This window comes from Ceratotherium simum, chromosome 22, assembly GCF_057802395.1.
Source record: "Ceratotherium simum simum isolate JZ-2026a chromosome 22, ASM5780239v1, whole genome shotgun sequence".
NCBI classification, from domain to species: domain Eukaryota; kingdom Metazoa; phylum Chordata; class Mammalia; order Perissodactyla; family Rhinocerotidae; genus Ceratotherium; species Ceratotherium simum.
Window position 1 is genome coordinate 39,176,484 of NC_141921.1, and position 16,814 is coordinate 39,193,297.

General features: G+C 46.3%; 2 protein-coding genes across 3 annotated transcripts in view; one reads left to right on the plus strand and one right to left on the minus strand.

Annotated features, from left to right (window-relative positions):
* The first annotated feature begins 394 nt into the window (after positions 1 to 394).
* Positions 395 to 9,014, plus strand: AGMAT (agmatinase (putative)). Its single transcript, XM_004425606.2, has 7 exons — positions 395 to 702; positions 1,719 to 1,921; positions 4,071 to 4,119; positions 5,157 to 5,352; positions 6,075 to 6,254; positions 7,479 to 7,563; positions 8,257 to 9,014. Exons 1-7 carry the CDS (start codon positions 395 to 397, stop codon positions 8,328 to 8,330), a joined length of 1,095 nt encoding a protein of 364 aa, XP_004425663.1. The 3' UTR covers positions 8,331 to 9,014.
* Positions 9,015 to 9,100: 86 nt separating this feature from the next.
* DNAJC16 (DnaJ heat shock protein family (Hsp40) member C16) overlaps positions 9,101 to 16,814 on the minus strand; it is a 35,598-nt gene continuing 27,884 nt past the window's right edge. For both annotated transcript variants that reach the window (XM_014783889.2, XM_087446765.1), the window contains 7 exons: positions 16,313 to 16,496; positions 15,374 to 15,556; positions 15,140 to 15,216; positions 14,033 to 14,113; positions 13,829 to 13,927; positions 13,066 to 13,236; positions 9,101 to 12,542 (listed from right to left, as the gene is read on the minus strand). In XM_014783889.2, the coding sequence (XP_014639375.1) occupies positions 12,143 to 12,542; positions 13,066 to 13,236; positions 13,829 to 13,927; positions 14,033 to 14,113; positions 15,140 to 15,216; positions 15,374 to 15,556; positions 16,313 to 16,496 (1,195 nt within the window). In that variant the 3' untranslated portion in view covers positions 9,101 to 12,142. The remainder of the gene's footprint in view (positions 12,543 to 13,065; positions 13,237 to 13,828; positions 13,928 to 14,032; positions 14,114 to 15,139; positions 15,217 to 15,373; positions 15,557 to 16,312; positions 16,497 to 16,814) is intronic.

Here is a 16,814-nt window from a genome sequence, read left to right on the forward strand (position 1 = left end):
ATTCTACCCAGACATTTCTTAATACATTATTTTTTTAAAATGCATTTCCAATTTCCCTCGCTTAGAGAAAGGGCTTTTCTCTTCAAATCTTTTGGCTTTTAAAATATTACTCTGAATGGGAGAAGCAGCTGCCAAGGGCCTGGTTTTGGGGGCGCAGACCCACCGGGACGGTGCAGACCCACCGGGACGGTGCAGGTGGGCGTGAGTGGGGAGCCCTGGCCCGGCTCTATTTACCAAAATGAGGCAGAGGACGAAGTCCAGAAAGGGCTGTGGGGACAGAGCGGCCCGTTAGCTGGGGCCCCTCCCCCGCCCTTGATCCCCAGGAGGCCCCCGCCCTTTGAGCCCCGGCGGCTCGGGCGCTGGCACACGTGTTGCAGAAGGGCGGGCGGGCGGCATGCTGCTGCTGCTGGCGTCCGGCTGCGCCCGGGGCCTGGGGGCTGGCGGGGGCGCGCGGGGGCTGCGCTCCAGCCGCTTGGGGCGCGGCGCGCGTCCTGCCGCGGGACTCTGCGACCCTGGCCGCAGCCCCAGCCACCAGGCCTCTGACGGCCCCCGGAACCAGCCCCCCAGCGGTGACGTCGTGGCCCGGCCGGTGGGCGTCTGCTCCATGATGCGGCTGCCCGTGCAGGCTTCCCCCGAGGGGCTGGACGCCGCCTTCGTCGGGGTGCCCCTGGACATTGGGACCTCCAACCGGCCCGGGGCGAGGTAAGGCCCGCAGCACTGGGAGACACGTGTGCGCACAGCCTGGCGGCCACTGCGCACACAAAACACGGGGATCGGCATCTCGCTTCACCAAGGGTCAGTTTGGAAGCTGGTGCCTGGCTCCAAAGTGCCCCTAACAGTTTGAGAGACAGTTGATTTCCCTGGTCCCTCATCAGGCAACCCCGAAAGCTCAACACACGTGTCATCCCTTGGTAAAGAAAGGGGGTTAGGGGACCCAGCCTTCACCACGTCCCATCCCTGGGCCTTGCTGGGACGGGGCTGTCAGTAACCCCCCAGCTTACAGTGTCAGAGGACATTACCTTTGAGAACAGAGGAGCTGGCTGCCCCTTCTCAAAACCTCTAGATGTCACCTGCCTCAAGAATTGCTCAAATTAAGGCAATTTTCCTGAGATCAAGTCAGAGGAAGTAAAATCCATTTTCCTAATTATTGAGCATCAGCTATTTTGATTCAGTTTCGCAGCATTACATCTGACTACGGTCTGAATTATAAATGTCACCATTTATTAAATGTCTACTAAGTGCAAGGCACTTTGCATAGATGACCTCATTGGTTCTTACAACAACAGGCTAAGGTAAATATCATTATTATTATTTTACAGATTAGGAAACTGAGGTTCAGGGAGATTAAGAAATTATCTAATGCCGTTTAGTAAATTGGTGATAGATGGGCTCCTAAGTCTGTGCCTTTGATCTCTTCAATATATAGTCTGGATTAGTGGTTCTCAAGGTGGGGTGGCGGGGTGGATTTTGCCCCCAGGGGATATTTAGCAGTGTCTGGAGGCATTTTTAGTTATCACGACTTGGGGGAGGGGTGCTACTGGCATCTAGTGAGTACAGACCTGGGATGCTGCTAAACATCCTGCAATGCACAGAACAGCCCCCACAACAAAGAATCATCCAGCCCCAAATGTCAACAGTGCAGAGGCTGAGAAGCCCCAGTCTAGGAAGGCCCTCTAAACCTCTGTGGTTGGCTCACAGGATGATTCTTCCTCCTCCAGATTTGGACCCCGCCGGATCCGGGAGGAGTCAGTGCTGCTCCGGATAGCCAACCCCAGCACGGGGGCCCTCCCCTTCCAGTCCCTCATGGTTGCAGACCTAGGAGATGTGAATGTCAATCTCTACAACCTTCAGGACAGCTGCCGCCTAATTCAAGAGGCCTATCAGAAAATTATAGCAGCTGGCTGTATTCCTCTGACCTTGGGTAATGGCATGTGCAAGGATGAGTGCAGTTCTCTGTGCTGAGTTTATTTATCATGGACTTGAGTACGGCTCCTTCTCCAGGGCAAGCCACTGCGAATATGCAGCCAGTAGGAAAGAGAACATTGCTAATTCATGTATTTTAACCCCTGGGGAGAGGATATTTAAATTTTTGGACTAGTATGACTGACAGGGATGGACTAGGGTGAGGCACGTGAGGCATTTATCTCAGTGCAAAATTTAAGGGGCGCCAAAGAAATGAACAATAAGTGTTACTGATTTTCCCCTTTTGCCTCAGGCTCAATATGGCTCAGAACAATGCAGTTACTGAGCTATCTTTCTTTTTTTTTTTTTTTTTTTTTTTTAAAGATTTTATTTATTCAGTCTTTTCCCCCCAAAGCCCCAGTAGACAGTTGTATGTCATAGGTTCACATCCCTCTAGTTGCTGTACGTGGGACTCGGCCTCGCGTTGGACGGAGAAGTGGTGCCTCGGGGCGCTCCCGGGACCCGAACCCGGGCCGCCAGCATCAGAGCGCGCGCACTCAACCGCCAAGCCACGGAGCCGGCCCTGAGCTATCTTTCTTTAAAATTTATCATGGATTTTTTTTTGCATTGATTTTGATAAATATTACATTAAAATAGTATTTATCTTGATTATTGAGTTTTTTTAGCATCCCTTAAATTTTGCATCCTGACAAGTGCCTCTACCTACCTCACCTTTGTCCTAGCCCTTGATTCCACGCCTGGGGAAGGCTGCCAACGGGGGCTCAATTGTGGCTTTTAAACTATTTCAAGGACATTGTTTTAATGACTTTATTTGAGAAGAGGACTGCACAGGGGTCTTTTCCTGCTCGTCAGGGTCTATATCAATCTGTAGGGCAGCTTTCCCCTATCCCCCCCACCCTGCCCCTCTCTGACTGTAGCATTTCTTTTTTTTTAAATAATTTTATTTATTTATTTATTTATTTATCCCCCAAAGCCCCAGTAGATAGTTGTACGTCATAGCCGCACATCCTTGTAGTTGCTGTATGTGGGACGTGGCCTCAGCATGGCCGGAGAAGCGGTGTGTCGGTGTGTGCCCGGGATCCGAACCCGGGGCGCCAGTAGCGGAGCGCTCGCACTTAACCGCTAAGCCACGGGGCCGGCCCTGACTGTAGTATTTCTTTCTCTCGTGGTTCACAAATAGTTAAAATGACATGCACCTTTTTCTAAACATCCAAATTTATTTTTTGCCAAATCAGAGGGCCTAGCCTGCAGAGCTCAGTGGTGAGGAGTGTGGTTGCTGGATGGCATGGTTTGAAATCTCAGCTCCACCTCTCACTAGCTATTTATGCTTCATTGTTTCATCTGTAAAATGGGAACAATAATACCACCACCTACCTCATTATGTCCTGTGAGGGGCATATAACAAAAGTGCATATAAAGTGCCCACCATGGTACCTGGCATATTTTAAGCTTTGATAAATGTTAGTTATTGTTGCTGTTAATAATTATCAATAGTAATACTTTTCTAGGCCTGTGCTGTCCAGTAGCCACTAGCCACATGTGGCTATTTAAATGAAAATTAATTAAAATAAAATAAAAAATTCAGTTCTTTAGTTGCATGAGCCACATTTCAATGGCCACCATGTTGGCCAGTGCAGATATAGAACATGTCCATCATTGCAGAAAGTTCTGTTGGACAGAGCTGTTCTGGGCATTTTTACCTGTAAGCCTTAATTTGTTTAATTCCCTCTTTTAAGATTTTATTTATTTAATTTTTCCCCCAAAGCCCCAGTAGATAGTCGTATGTCATAGCTGCACATCCTTCTAGTTGCTGTATGTGGGACTCAGCCTCAGGATGGACGGAGAAGTGGTGCCTCGGTGCGCGCCCGGGATCCGAACCCGGGCCGCCAGCATCGGAGCGCGCGCACTTAACCACCAAGCCACAGGGCCGGCCCTAATTCCCTCTTTTAAATGACAGTGTAATCATCTCAAACATCTAGTGGCCATTTTCCCACTACTGAACAAGATCTTATTTTAGCTGTGGTTATAGTTCTTCAGCCTAATCGAAAGGGTGGCAGAATTGGGCAAATTGAAGACTGTTCTATGTGATACATGGTCCTCTAATCTTATCCACATTCCAGATGTTTTCTTCTTTTTCCTCTTTGCAGGTGGAGATCACACAATCACATATCCTATATTGCAAGCGATGGCAAAAAAGTAAGTCCCAAGTGGCTGGCCCCAAGCGAGGTTTCAAAATTCAGGAGCGAGGGAATGCGTTGTTTGCTGCTAGACGGCACCAGGTGACCTCGCTGGCTCAGGTTATTGGGGCTGATTGGCAATTCCCAACTGAGTTGCTTCCGTGGATCAAAATAAAGGTCGAGCTCCAGGTGTTTCTGTCAGTCACCAGCTGGAAGCCAAGACAATTTATTATTAACACTTCTGGCCACCCCTCTTGCCTTAGATCTGCTCTCCTGTGCGTGCTCAGCATTTGCTTCTGTTTTTGGAAGATGAGCCCTAGTGAAATACACAACCCCAGTTAACTTCAGTTTCTGTTTTGCTTCGAAGGCCAAATGCAAATACTGACAGGCACAGTGGTGGTGTTTGCTGAGCAGAGGCCCTGTTTTTTCCCAAAAGGGCCCCTTTCCCAGAAAATGAGAAGATGGATTTTCCAGGAGTGGAAGTCTACCATGGGTTGACTGACTTTGGTTAATTAGTTTGAGAAAGAGAGAGGAGGGCCTACGCAGCTCCTGAATCCTTATATGGAAAGCACATGTGGGTAGTATTCTCCTTCGGGGTGGGTGGGTACAAGTCTTTTCTCGAAGCTGTGTTTGCCTAGCACTGAATTGTATTGTGTGTTTATTTTGGGTGGCTGGCAGGGTTGATGGAGATATGGAGAGAGAGCTGGGTTGAAGCTGCTTCTTCGTGCCACAGTTGGAGAAATGGTGGCTCTGATTAGTTCAGTGTTCAGTGGAGCTCCCCTGAGCCACCACCCTTTATTCTCATCCTCCCAGCCTTTTCCATCTCTAAGTGAAGAAAATTCTGGGTGACAGGTAGTGAATGGCAGCTAAAGCACGTCTATTTTCTGCCTGACTTTTCTGAGTTTATTATTCTTCTGAGATGCTAAGTGGTTTGAAGACAGAAACCAGTTGCAAGCCCCTCCGTGGCTATGAATTGTCATCAAGTGTTGGTGGCTTGGAGGGTGGCTGTTCTCAGGCCCCAGGGAGCCTGGCCTCTGACTGCCCTGTTGTCATCAGGCATGGCCCTGTGGGGCTGCTCCATGTGGACGCTCACATGGACACGGCCGACAAGGCCCTAGGAGAGAAGCTTTATCACGGGACACCCTTCCGCCGGTGCGTGGACGAGGGACTCCTGGACTGTAAGCGCGTGGTGCAGATCGGCATCCGGGGCTCTTCCATGACCTTGGATCCCTACAGATACAGCCGGAGCCAGGTGACAGACTGAATGCCCTCCCTCTGTCCCTAGCCCCCAAAGACCTTCCTCTCCGTTGCTCACTCAATGGCGGCCACGGATTCAATAGGGGCTTTGCTAATCGAGTTCAGAAAGTGGAGATGAAAGGCTGAATTTGCATCAAGAGAGTCCTGTGGAGCAGAGAGGTGGGAGGATGTTAGTTCACGAGGCAGAGGAGGCCTCTTATCGCTGGGCTGGGGAGACAAGCAGAAACAAACCAAGCCCTCAATGTTGTTGGCTTGGAAAAGAGCTGAGGAGGTCCAAGCCCAAGGCGAGCGGCCGCCGCCTTAGTTCTCAAGCTCATACTCACTAGGCAGAGTGGCCCCCAGGTGATCACACACAACAAGACCCCAACAGCAAAGACCCAAGTGCCCTGCTTTTACAGCGTGCAGAGGCCAGTCTTCTGGACAGAGCTGTCCAGGGGGTGCTGGCAGGAGCTGTCCTGAGTGTCTCTTGCTTTAGCCAAGCTTCTCTCTGATCCCGTCTCCATAGGTCAGCTTTGACTTACTCGCTGTTTCTTTACTTGTCATCCTCCCTCCCTTCCTCACCTGTAACATGGGGATGATGTTCCCTCCTCCTGGGGATTGAGGGTCAAATGTGATGTGCACGTAGGAGCTTAGCATGGGGTAGGCACATGGGAAATGCCCAGTAAATGCTGCCATGCAGAAGCATCGACCTCCCGCTCTTCATTCCTACCTCCTCAGGGCTTCCGGGTGGTCCTGGCTGAAGACTGCTGGATGAAGTCGCTCGTTCCTCTGATGGGGGAAGTGAGGCAGCAGATGGGAGGCAAACCCATGTATATCAGCTTTGATATCGATGGCTTGGATCCCGCCTATGCCCCGGGGACAGGGACCCCCGAAATTGCTGGTCTCACCCCCAGTCAGGTAAGGAGGCTCCACCAGTGACAACTCCTGGGGGTGAGGATACTTAACTCCCCACTTTCCCGGGACTTGTAGTGAGTCTGCAGGAATCAGGAGACGATTTTAAAAGCAGAGCACCTGGGCCTTTACTCTTGTTAGGGCTGAGTGTAGGTTTGAATACTCACTTATTGAAGAATGACTGGTTTTGCCAAGGGCCCTCATTGCTTACCTGGAATACAGTAGTCTTTTATTTGGTCTTTCTGCCTCTGGTCCACCTGTAGTCGGTTCATGGGGACAATATTGTAGTACCCCCTTAAGAAAACTAAACATCTTTTAAAAGTGCGCACAATGGGATTAACCACCTACCAAGGTAGTTCAAGAGTTTTAGCAACACCCTAATAAGGCTCCCTAAGGTCTGCTGAGCGTAAACGCAGGGAGGCAGAGCTGGAGTGTGATTGTCACTAGAAGGGAAGCTGCAGGAGGGCAGCCTTTGTTTTGGTCACTACTGTATCCTTGGAGCCTAGAATATGCCTGACATACAAATAGTAGGTTCTCGAAGATATTTGTGAGTACATGAATGCAGACTGCTTAAACTTAATCAATTGTCTCATATCCTCTAAGAAACGAGGATGGTCATAACTACCTCTTCAGAGCCACCCTCAGTTCCCATCAGAAAATTTTCTAAAACACAATCATTATCCCTCAGCTTTTCATCCTTCCGGGCTTTTCACCTGCAGAATGGAAACCCTTTCAGACAAAGTGACTCTCTTCCACCACTCCCCTCACCTACCCTGTCTTCCAGCCACCTCTAACTGCTGGTACTTCTTCCATCGTGGCGCCTCTGCATGTATCTTTTGCTCTGTCAGGGCCACCCTTCCCCTAGGCATCTGCTTGGTCAGTTTCTTGTGTTTCCACTTTGGAGAAGCCTTCCTCCACCTCTTTGGGCTGATATGTGTGCTTCTATTCTTCTATGCTTGCTTTTCTTGAAGCCCTGAATGCATGACATTGAAATGACTGGTTGGCTCGTCTCCATCATCACACTTTGGAGCCCTCCTCGGGAGCAGAGACCGTGTTGGTCATTTGTGTCTCTGTGATGCCCACCAGTGTGCCTGGCAGTCAATAACTGTTTACTGAGAGAAAGCAACAGTTCCAAGTCAAAAGGTGGGCATACGTTGGGACAAATCCACTGAGGCCTCTATGGCTGCTTTTCCTTGTAAATGCTTACCGCTGTGGCTTGACCTTGGGCAGGCTCTGGAGATCATCCGGGGTTGTCAAGGCCTGAACGTGGTGGGTTGTGATCTTGTGGAAGTTTCACCGCCATACGATCCTTTCGGTGAGTACGCGAGAAAACTGTGATCCATAGGCAGCTGCTAGTTTAAATTATATGAATCTAGTTAATAAGTAGAAGATGGATGGGTCCTTTTGTATAACTTGGGAACCTGCTGGGTATGTCCTACAGTGAAGAAAATAAACCTGTTATTGCACACCTTACAAACACGAGCTCATTAACCCTAACAAAACCCCTGGGAGGTAGCTAAGTATCATTAGCTTGTCCAGCAGTCAGCGAAAGAGAAAGAAACCGGCCTGCAGTTTAGTGACAGGGTGGCACAGTGCCATCCTCCTTTGATATTTCATTGAAAAGTGAATTCTCAAAGGATAAATATTAACATTAATAAAGTGAGGAGTTGGCTGGTTTAGGAGAGAGAGTCAAAGCAGATGCCATCCCAATAATTTTAAGTTAGAAAAGCTTAGAGTTAGGTGTATTAGTCTCAGAGGCTACAATACATACCATTATTATATAGGTTTTCCTTTGGGGGAAATCTGTTCTCAAAGTAAAGAACCTTCTGAATTTTAATGTACTATTTCCAAGTGATGATGGAGCAGAATGCCAGGAGCATGTCTACGGGGTGGCTGGGCGGCCCAGAGAAGAGTGCGGAAGGAGGGACCCTGGAAAAGGAGGCTCAAAGGCAAGAAGGCTGAGGGGTCCTGAGAGGCTCTGTTCACATCGGGTTTTACTTCCTCGTAGGAAACACGGCCCTCCTGGCGGCTAACCTGCTGTTTGAGATGCTGTGTGTGCTCCCCAAAGTGACAACTGTCTGAATCTCGTGTTCTTCAAGATAAAACAACAGAGTGCGTCGATGACAAATCCTCAGGAAGAATTTATGAGCAAGCAGTCTGACTACTAAAGAGTTGATGCCAAGAAAACTTTCTGCTAAAAGTGTCACTGGTGGAGTAAAATCAGGGCATTCGGTAGAACGCGAATCCAAACAGCTCTTTTCTAAGTGAGTTTGGATTAACTTAAAAAAACAAAAACAAGTGGTACTTGTGCTGCTTTGATTTTTTCCTTTAATGAAAGACGGCAAAGGATAAAGGGGAAAAAATAAAGGATGGAGAATTTAGTTCAAGATTATCTAAAAATGAGTGGGATGAAATGAAAAAAAAACCCTAGGAAATAATACTGCATAAACGTTCCGTATTTGTCTAGCATCTTCCTTTGAAATGTAACTGCTCTTCTGAGGAGCTGAGGGCTGCATCTTGATGTGTCTTCACAAACATAAACAAAAAGTTTGAAAGAAAATAACACACAGATCCTAATAAATAAACTTCCCACTCAAAAGCCCAGGAAGTGTCTTCTAACCAGACGCTATCAGCTGGCCTCCAAAGAGCCAATGACACTTCCTTAACCCGCTCCCCGCCAGCCTCAGGTCCACGTTCTCTCCTCTTCAAGCCGACGCAGCCTCTAGGACAATTCCCGAAATCTGCAGTTAAGGCGTGATCGTGAGCATGTGTTGAGTTACATGCAAATTAAATTTTGTTGATGTGTCCATGATCAAATCATCATCTCATAATGCAAGAGCTACCCATAATCATCACACATTAAAATAGTTTATTTCTGTTTCCAGTCTGTAATATTCTTAAAACAAAAATAACATCAGCTTCAGTGCCTGTTCACGATACAAAACAAAAACAACATAAAAAAGACACCATTTGCCAAATAAGTTATTTGTTCCTAAGAGTATCAAAAGTGCAAAATATTCACCTTCTTTTCAGATCTGTCTCAAAAGCATAATTATCCTCCTTGACAAACTGAGCAGACAGATTCAGCAGCTGCCTCGCTGTGTTTGTTTTCAAGGACAACGTCAGGTATTTGGACGTGAGCAACATTTCATCTGTGAAGATGTTTCGCATCAGCTTTTAAAGAATTTTACTTAAAAAAAAGGTCTGAGTGTTCGCTTCTAATCCTTTTCCCAAACAAAGCAAATCACTTAAAACACAATCAGATCCCATTTCTTTTTATATCAGGAAAACATTTATGTACTGAATGAGGAGGAAATCAACCTATTATTTGAAAACTACAATCAAATTTTCATGGTCAGTCAGTGATGGCAGCCAGCCCAGGGGCCTACTGGAAGTCAGGGCAGTCTTGCTCACTGAAATGGCTTATGAGGAGCTGACGAGCTCTATGTTAGACCAATCGTACCACGGACGTCTGGGCAATAAAAAAGTATTTTTTCAATGGGCATGTTTTCTACAAAGACTTGTCTTAGGCCAGTTTTTATCCCATCTGCTAAACATGATGCATAGTCTGTATCAACCAGAAAAACCTACCTTTAAAAACATCAGTGTTGTCAGTTTAAAGATATTTGAAGACTAGGAAGGTAACTTAAAACCAAAATTGGGTCTGTGTGATTACCTACATCATAAAGAGAAATGCGAAAGGGAAATAGTGGCACTGGCTGAGCATGACAATGGCTCATCCATTTGACACAAAAGTAAACAAATTCATGGGAAAGAACATTCAGGAGGAAAGGCTTGGGTGGTCAAGGGTAAAATTCAATTTAAAATAAAAGCTCCCTAGCGTCCTCTTGGGGGACATATCTACCAGCCCCCAAACAGATCTGTAGAATTTTTGGACTGAAATATTTGCCAGGAATGTTTTCAATCCTTTTATCACTTTCCTTTCTTAGTACAAATGGAAGGTGCAGCTGTCTGAAAGTGCTTTTTATTTTAATGATAAAAATTTAAAAAATGAACAACTCTGGGGAGTTTTTGGTTTTCAGAAATTAAGGTCAGGAATCCCATTAGTACCAGAATTTAAAAATAAAAACCTACCACTGAACCAAAACATTATTCATATAAGCAACCTGGCCATAAAAGACCCAGAAAATAAGTCTGAGGACCGGTGCATCAAGGAGTCAAATGAATTCCTTGGTCATTCCCGCCTGGGCCAGGTGCCATGAGATAGGGCAATCAGAGTAAGCATCCATTTTTAGAGGATCATGTGGAAAAATGAAGCCCAGCAGTGATTTGTTTGTTTTTAAATAAAGCTATAGATTCCATTAAAACTAGGAATTCCTGGACTCAATTAATTTATTACTTGCTACGGTAGCTCAATATTTAAATTATTCAGGACCAAATGGCTTCATTTAAAGCAATTATGATTAATGAAAATACCAACTTATTTTGTCCCATCACTGATTTTGACCCCTCACTTTACAAAAGGGTTTGCTTTGACATTTGAACAGACCACTCTTTCAGGCTGTTCAAACTCCACTGATGGCTTTGCCTTAAAAAGGAAAGGTAAGCTCTCGAACTGGCTGGTATAGTCCAGCCTGGAGTCCATCATACCTTGGAGCTGAGCAAGCTGGGGTGCTGATGATAGGTCTGACCCTGTTACTGGTGAAGCAGTTGTTAGTTAAGAGCGAAAACAATTAAGGTGAGTCATCAAAATATAGGCCAGAAGCTCAAAGTAAGCCTTTTGCAAAACAGGAGTCTATCTAGAACAAGTCTTGGTTCACTTGTCACAAAAGAGGACTTGAAGATACAGCACTTTTGGGGTAACAGTGTTCAAAATACAACTGTCGAGAAATTTTAGGTTCCTCGATACAAAGACATGTCTAGCATTTTGCTAAAGAGACACCACTGGAGTGAAGAGGTTCCTCGAGCCCGACTCATCGCAGGTGAATAACGTGTCTTCTGTTTAACATCTACTGGCTTATAGCAGCTTATCTCTACGTTCAGAGAACAAGACTACAAGTTATGGCTCCTAATATCCATACCCTAAAATCGACAGAGGCAGAAAGGCAGCTGAGAACATACACGTAAATGGCTCAAAGTCTTTACAGTACTTCTTGCTGTGTGGATCCCTCCCCGGCTATGTTTAGCGCTGTGGAGGCGGCTGACAGGGCACTCACAAAGGGTCACTTCAATCACTGCCCAGCTCTCCCTTCTCTTGTCTTGGGAAGAAAACCAAACTCACATGCAAAACCCCCCCTCATCCTTATCCTTTTAAAACCGTGGCTGACAAACTGCTGTAGGGGGATACCCCCAAAATATACCTTTGGCCACTTACTACCAGAAAAACCACGAAATGTAAGACTGCTTGGAACCAGGCCTCTTTCAAGATGCAGGGCCTAGAAGCTGCTGTGGGTTGTTCCACTGTTACAGCATGCACCGTGGCAGAAGCACAGCGGGGGCCAGGAGGGGAGGGTGGGGGGAGAGGGGTAAAAGACCCGACCAGCACACCAGGCTCCTGAGGTTCCATCCGGGTACTGCTGCGGGGTTGAGCCCTGTGCTTCTCCCACAGCACAGAGACTGGACAGGGGAGGGTGCTGTGAGCATGTGACAGGGACAACAAAGGAACAGGGAATGAGCAGTCTGTTTTAAATAGTGCGGCATTCAAATGAGGGAAAAAACCCAAAGGAAAATATTTGGATCTAGGGAATTCAACTTGTGGTGCTTGTCATTCCTAGGTTAGAACAGAAAAAAGGAAAGATTCTTCTAGCCATTGTTCTAGAAGAATAATCTAAAATCTATACTCTGTCCATTGTGATAGTTTGAGTCCTAAAAATACCTGTTCACAGGGGCCTGTTAAAAAGTCGGAAGAGTTCAAGTCTCTTTTTGAAATCCTCTCAGTCTAGTTCAGGCCATGATGGGATATAAAACCTCTGTAAGGAGCCTTCCAACAGGCGTTCCATCCATAAGGACAACTTGCTCAATTTTCCTTTGATGGGCTTGGATCCAAGGCCACAGGAAGATTTCCCTCGAGATTCACCCAGATGGAGGGAAGAGTCAAGATCACTGCATGACCCCATGGCTTCCTCCTCTTCGACTGTTTTTTGGGGCTTGAAGAGGCAGAAGTATTTCTTGTGGCCGTTCAGAGCCAGTACATAACCAGTGTAGTCACGTTCCATGAAATGTTTATCATACTGGTTTGGAATCGGGGCTGCATCTTGAGCAAATTCTAATAAGTATTCTAGCCATTCTCTGTGTTTATCTAGACTCAGGAAGGAGAAGTGTAGGCAGCTGCTCCTGGAGGAAGAACAGAATGAGGATTGAGGGTATTTCCGAACATTTAATTGCAGGGAACATAAATACCTCAGCCAAACTTCACATAATAGGAAAAGGCTTTGTGTTGGATGGGGCCCGACTACAGAAAAAATGAAGGATTTCTGTGGGAGCCGAGGGCTTCCACAACAGCTGCAACCCTTCACTTACCCATTTCCCCATCCCTTGCTGGGTGTCACTTTTGTCACTCTTAGAGTCTGACTTCAGGAAAATACACAAGAGCTAAAGATAGTCAGTTTCCTGAAAGGGCTCAGGGAAGAAGACTGAGTTAAGCTCTTCTGTTCAGAACCAAGAGAACAGGAAGTCAAGGGGGAGAAAAGGTCCCCTCATGGTGGCTTAGATTTCTGGATTGGAAAGGTCACAGCCGACACCTTGCATGGGCAAAGAGGAAAGGACGTAATTTTCCTCCAGTCCCCTCCTTACCTAAATGTGCATGTTCTTTCACACACACACACACACACACACACGCAAGCACGCGCGAGCTTACCCAGTGAACGTGTAGACTTCCAAAGCGAATTTCTGCAGTAGGCTGGTCTTGGTGGAATTTGACAGGATGAGGACCACGTTCATGTGGCCTGGCCTCAGGCGTACCAAGTTACTGGTGTATGTTACATCTGTGAGTTCGGTTACCTCCACAAAGCCTTTTTTAGGAATCTTGCTGTGGAGAAATAGTGAGGAATTAAGATGTTATCAGGATAGGGTAATGCTATTACTTTTAAAAGGAATAAGCAGAAGAAAATGCTACGTTCTAATAAGACTAGATATGTTATTTAATATTCTTAAGGCTGACACACTGGCAGGATGGAGATGACCCCACCCTCGTAGTCCTGGGCCTACAAAGAGCCTTTCAGATGCTGCCGTTCAGTCGGTGCAGAAGTGGCTGTAGGACAGGAAGAAGGTCGTCAACACAGTTATGGTGACGCACCACGCTCTGCTTCTGGCTCATCTAGCATCTCTTTGATATGCTTCTTTGCTCTCTGCCCTCGTTATTAAATCTGAGATTGAGAAACCGAAGGTACTGAGTAGAACATAACCAGCCCTGTGTCTAACTGCCTGGAGGGTCTCAGTAAACACTAATCAGCAGTGACTTTTCCCTGCATCCACATCTCCCACACAAGGACAAGGAGCAGAGTTCTTATATAGACTCTCTATACAAGAACTATATACAAAGCAAACACTGCTTTATTAGCCACACGGTCTGTGGGTCTGCTGCTGAGGGGGAGGTGGGTTTGGTGTTTTGTGACAGAAACCTGCTGTTTTCTTTGGTGAAGCTTGGCTCCGTCTTCCCGGCCTTCTCATGGGCTTCCTCTTTATCTGGAGGGTTTGACTCTCGCTCATCGTTTGAGTCACTAAAGTAAGAAAAAAGAAGTTTTGTGGAAAAAAAATACCAACAAGCATGGAGGTTTGGGGCTCACCCTTCAGAAATCACACTGAGAAGCCATGGAGGTATTTACCTGAAAGCCTGAACGATGACGGTGCCGAAGAGGATGAAGAGGGCAGAGAAGACCAGGGACAGAAGGGGCATCATTTCCCGCCTAAAACGAAGTTAAACTCTGGTCAGCTCTAGCTGGGCTGCTGTGATGTGTCGATTAACGATTTTAGGTTTCTTCTCTCTGGCTCAAAAAAAACCCCCCAAAACAAAAAACACCCCAAACAACCCCAAACCAAAAAGCTTTCATATCCACAAGTACTTCCTAATTTCATACAAATAGAGGTTTTTTTTTGAGGGGTGGTGGTGGTGGGGGGGAAGCAGAGATTTTTTTCCCTCACTGTTCTAATTCACAGATAGCTTATTCTAAAGGTTTGATTTTGTTTCTCAGTATAACAGGCTGTGCTTAATAAACTCTGCAGAAGGAAACAGAGGGGTAACAAAAAATTTAAGTTGTGAACATGGAAGGATTCTGATGTTGAGGGTAGTATCAGTGACGAAAAAGTCTGTGGAATTATTTCCTTTATTTTAATAATTTTTTTCTGGCCAGAATAATTCAGATGTGACCCAGAGGGATGGAGTAGGGAGAAAAAGTTGGCTTTTCAAGATTTCTTCTAGGACCAGTGTTCTAAAATTTTATTCACCCACAAACACCCATCAAAGGCCTGCTGCTTTTCAGGTGCTGTGCTGGGTGACATGAATCACAGACATGAACGAGGTGTGGTCTGTCCCTCAGGAGCCCGCCGTCTTACTGGGGGTGGGAGTGGGATATCTAAGTCACTGATTCATCTGCACATCTATACACTGGACTCCATGTATGTCAGGCCCAGGGCTTGGCACCAGAGGTGCCCTGGTGAAGTGGACAGTCCCAGGCCCTGCTGCCTGCAAGGGCCGCCAGGGGTGATCCTTTCTTTCCCAACTAGTGGGAAAGGGTCACTCAGCAAATATAAAAAATATCAAGTTACTGAAAGAGGACAAACGGAACAGCTGTTGAAAGTGTGTAAACATTCTTCCACTTGCCTACACTGAGTATACTCTGAAATCAAAGAAAAAAGAACAAGAAAATTTCAAAGGAAAACCGTGGTCCTGGTATTAGTGGAGAAAAAGGAATTCACCCTAGCAATATTCCTACCAGTTGTTGTGAAAGACGCTGTCCCAGCAGTCCGACATGTAGTCAGAAGCAGAGTAGAGCCACCGGAGGAGAAAAATCTATTGAGAGAGAAAACGGAAGACGGTCAGGACTGAGTCCCTGAGCCCCAAGGGAGAAGTCCCTGCCCCCAACACAGCGCTGTTCCCAAACCTCCGTGTGGGCCCTGGGAGCTCACGAGCCCTGCCTGGAGCCCACTCTCCCAGGCCACGTGCTTACAGGGGCAAGTTCATCGGTCAAGTCAGGCAGCACAGCTTCCGAGGACAGTAGAGCCGGGTCTTTCCGCAGCTGGTCGAGATAACCCAAAAGGATGAATTTATCGCTCTCACTCCCTGTCCAGGGATCCTCCAGGGTTTTATAGACCACCCTTCCTGCCATGTTGCGCCTTTCTAAGATAGACACCTGCAAGAAAAAGAGAGAAAAACCATTAGGTGTCTCAAAAGAATGGTAAGTTGTTTGGTTTTTTTTTCAGGGAGGATGGAAAAAAGAGTCTAGTAAAAGTCATTTAAATGCTCAAACAGATATGGATGAATATAAAATATCTGCAAGGGATTTAAATTTTTCCTTCAAAAGAAATTATTTTTATGGTGACTTTCCAAAACTTCTGTTAAAAGTTAAAGCTCTTTCTTCTCGATAGACTTTGTTTTACAACCTCTAACTTATCATTACATTGAAGGAAACTTTTGTTTTTTAGGTCAATTTTCCATGATTACTAAAATGATGAAAAAGAGAAGAATTTCATGCCTCAGTAGAGAGTGATGACAAAGGAGGGGCAAAGAAGGAGGATTAACTAGGATGGAGTGAAAGAGGCAGAAGTAAAGGAGGGAGGAATTTTGAAAGCATATTATTGGTAGCCTAAAGAAGATTTCACAGACTAGGTCCTGCAACACTAGACCATGGGGAGAAACTGGTGAAAAGGATCAATGCTCTTTGATCTGTACTCATAGGAAAGATGCCTTCTGTGAAGGCCCAAGGCTAAAAATCTAGGAGGTGAAATAATCAGGGCAAAAGACTGTTTTAAGAGTAGGCTTTCAAAACAGGCTCAGAGATTTCTGGATTTCCTGGAACCTGTATTCAAAACTCCTGAGGAAGGAGGAAACAGAATCGAGCGCCATGTGCTTGTGAAGAGGGTGGGGTCAGAGAGAATCCATGACTTACCGCTGATTTCCCTTGAAACGTATCACTGTCTGGTAGGAGGGTGTTGGCAAACTCCTGCTGCCGATTGCTGTAGACGTGCACGAATCTCACCGTGTCCTGTGTGTTTGCCAGGGCAAAGGACAGGAAGGCCTCAAAGGGTTTACTCAACTTGGTAGCCTCGGCAGTCAGTAAAACCACACAGTACCTGCACAACAACCAAAGAGAAGACTTCGTAACCAAGCCCCGAGGCCATGGCTAAAAGCTGTAACGGGAAGTAAAGGTGAAGAAGAGGAGGTGCTCATCTCATAGAAGTGAATACATTTTATTAATGAAAACTGTACGCGGGAAGTTTCTAAGACGATTTCCAAGCCATTAATGACCCGCTTCTTTTCCAGACTGGTGATCTTTTCCCCAAACCAAAATTCACAACACTTAGGAGTTTCTTTTAAGGTGATGGTCACTGAATCTTTGATGCAGAAGGGCCTTTCAGAAGCCATCTGCTCTAGTTCTTCTACCACAGACA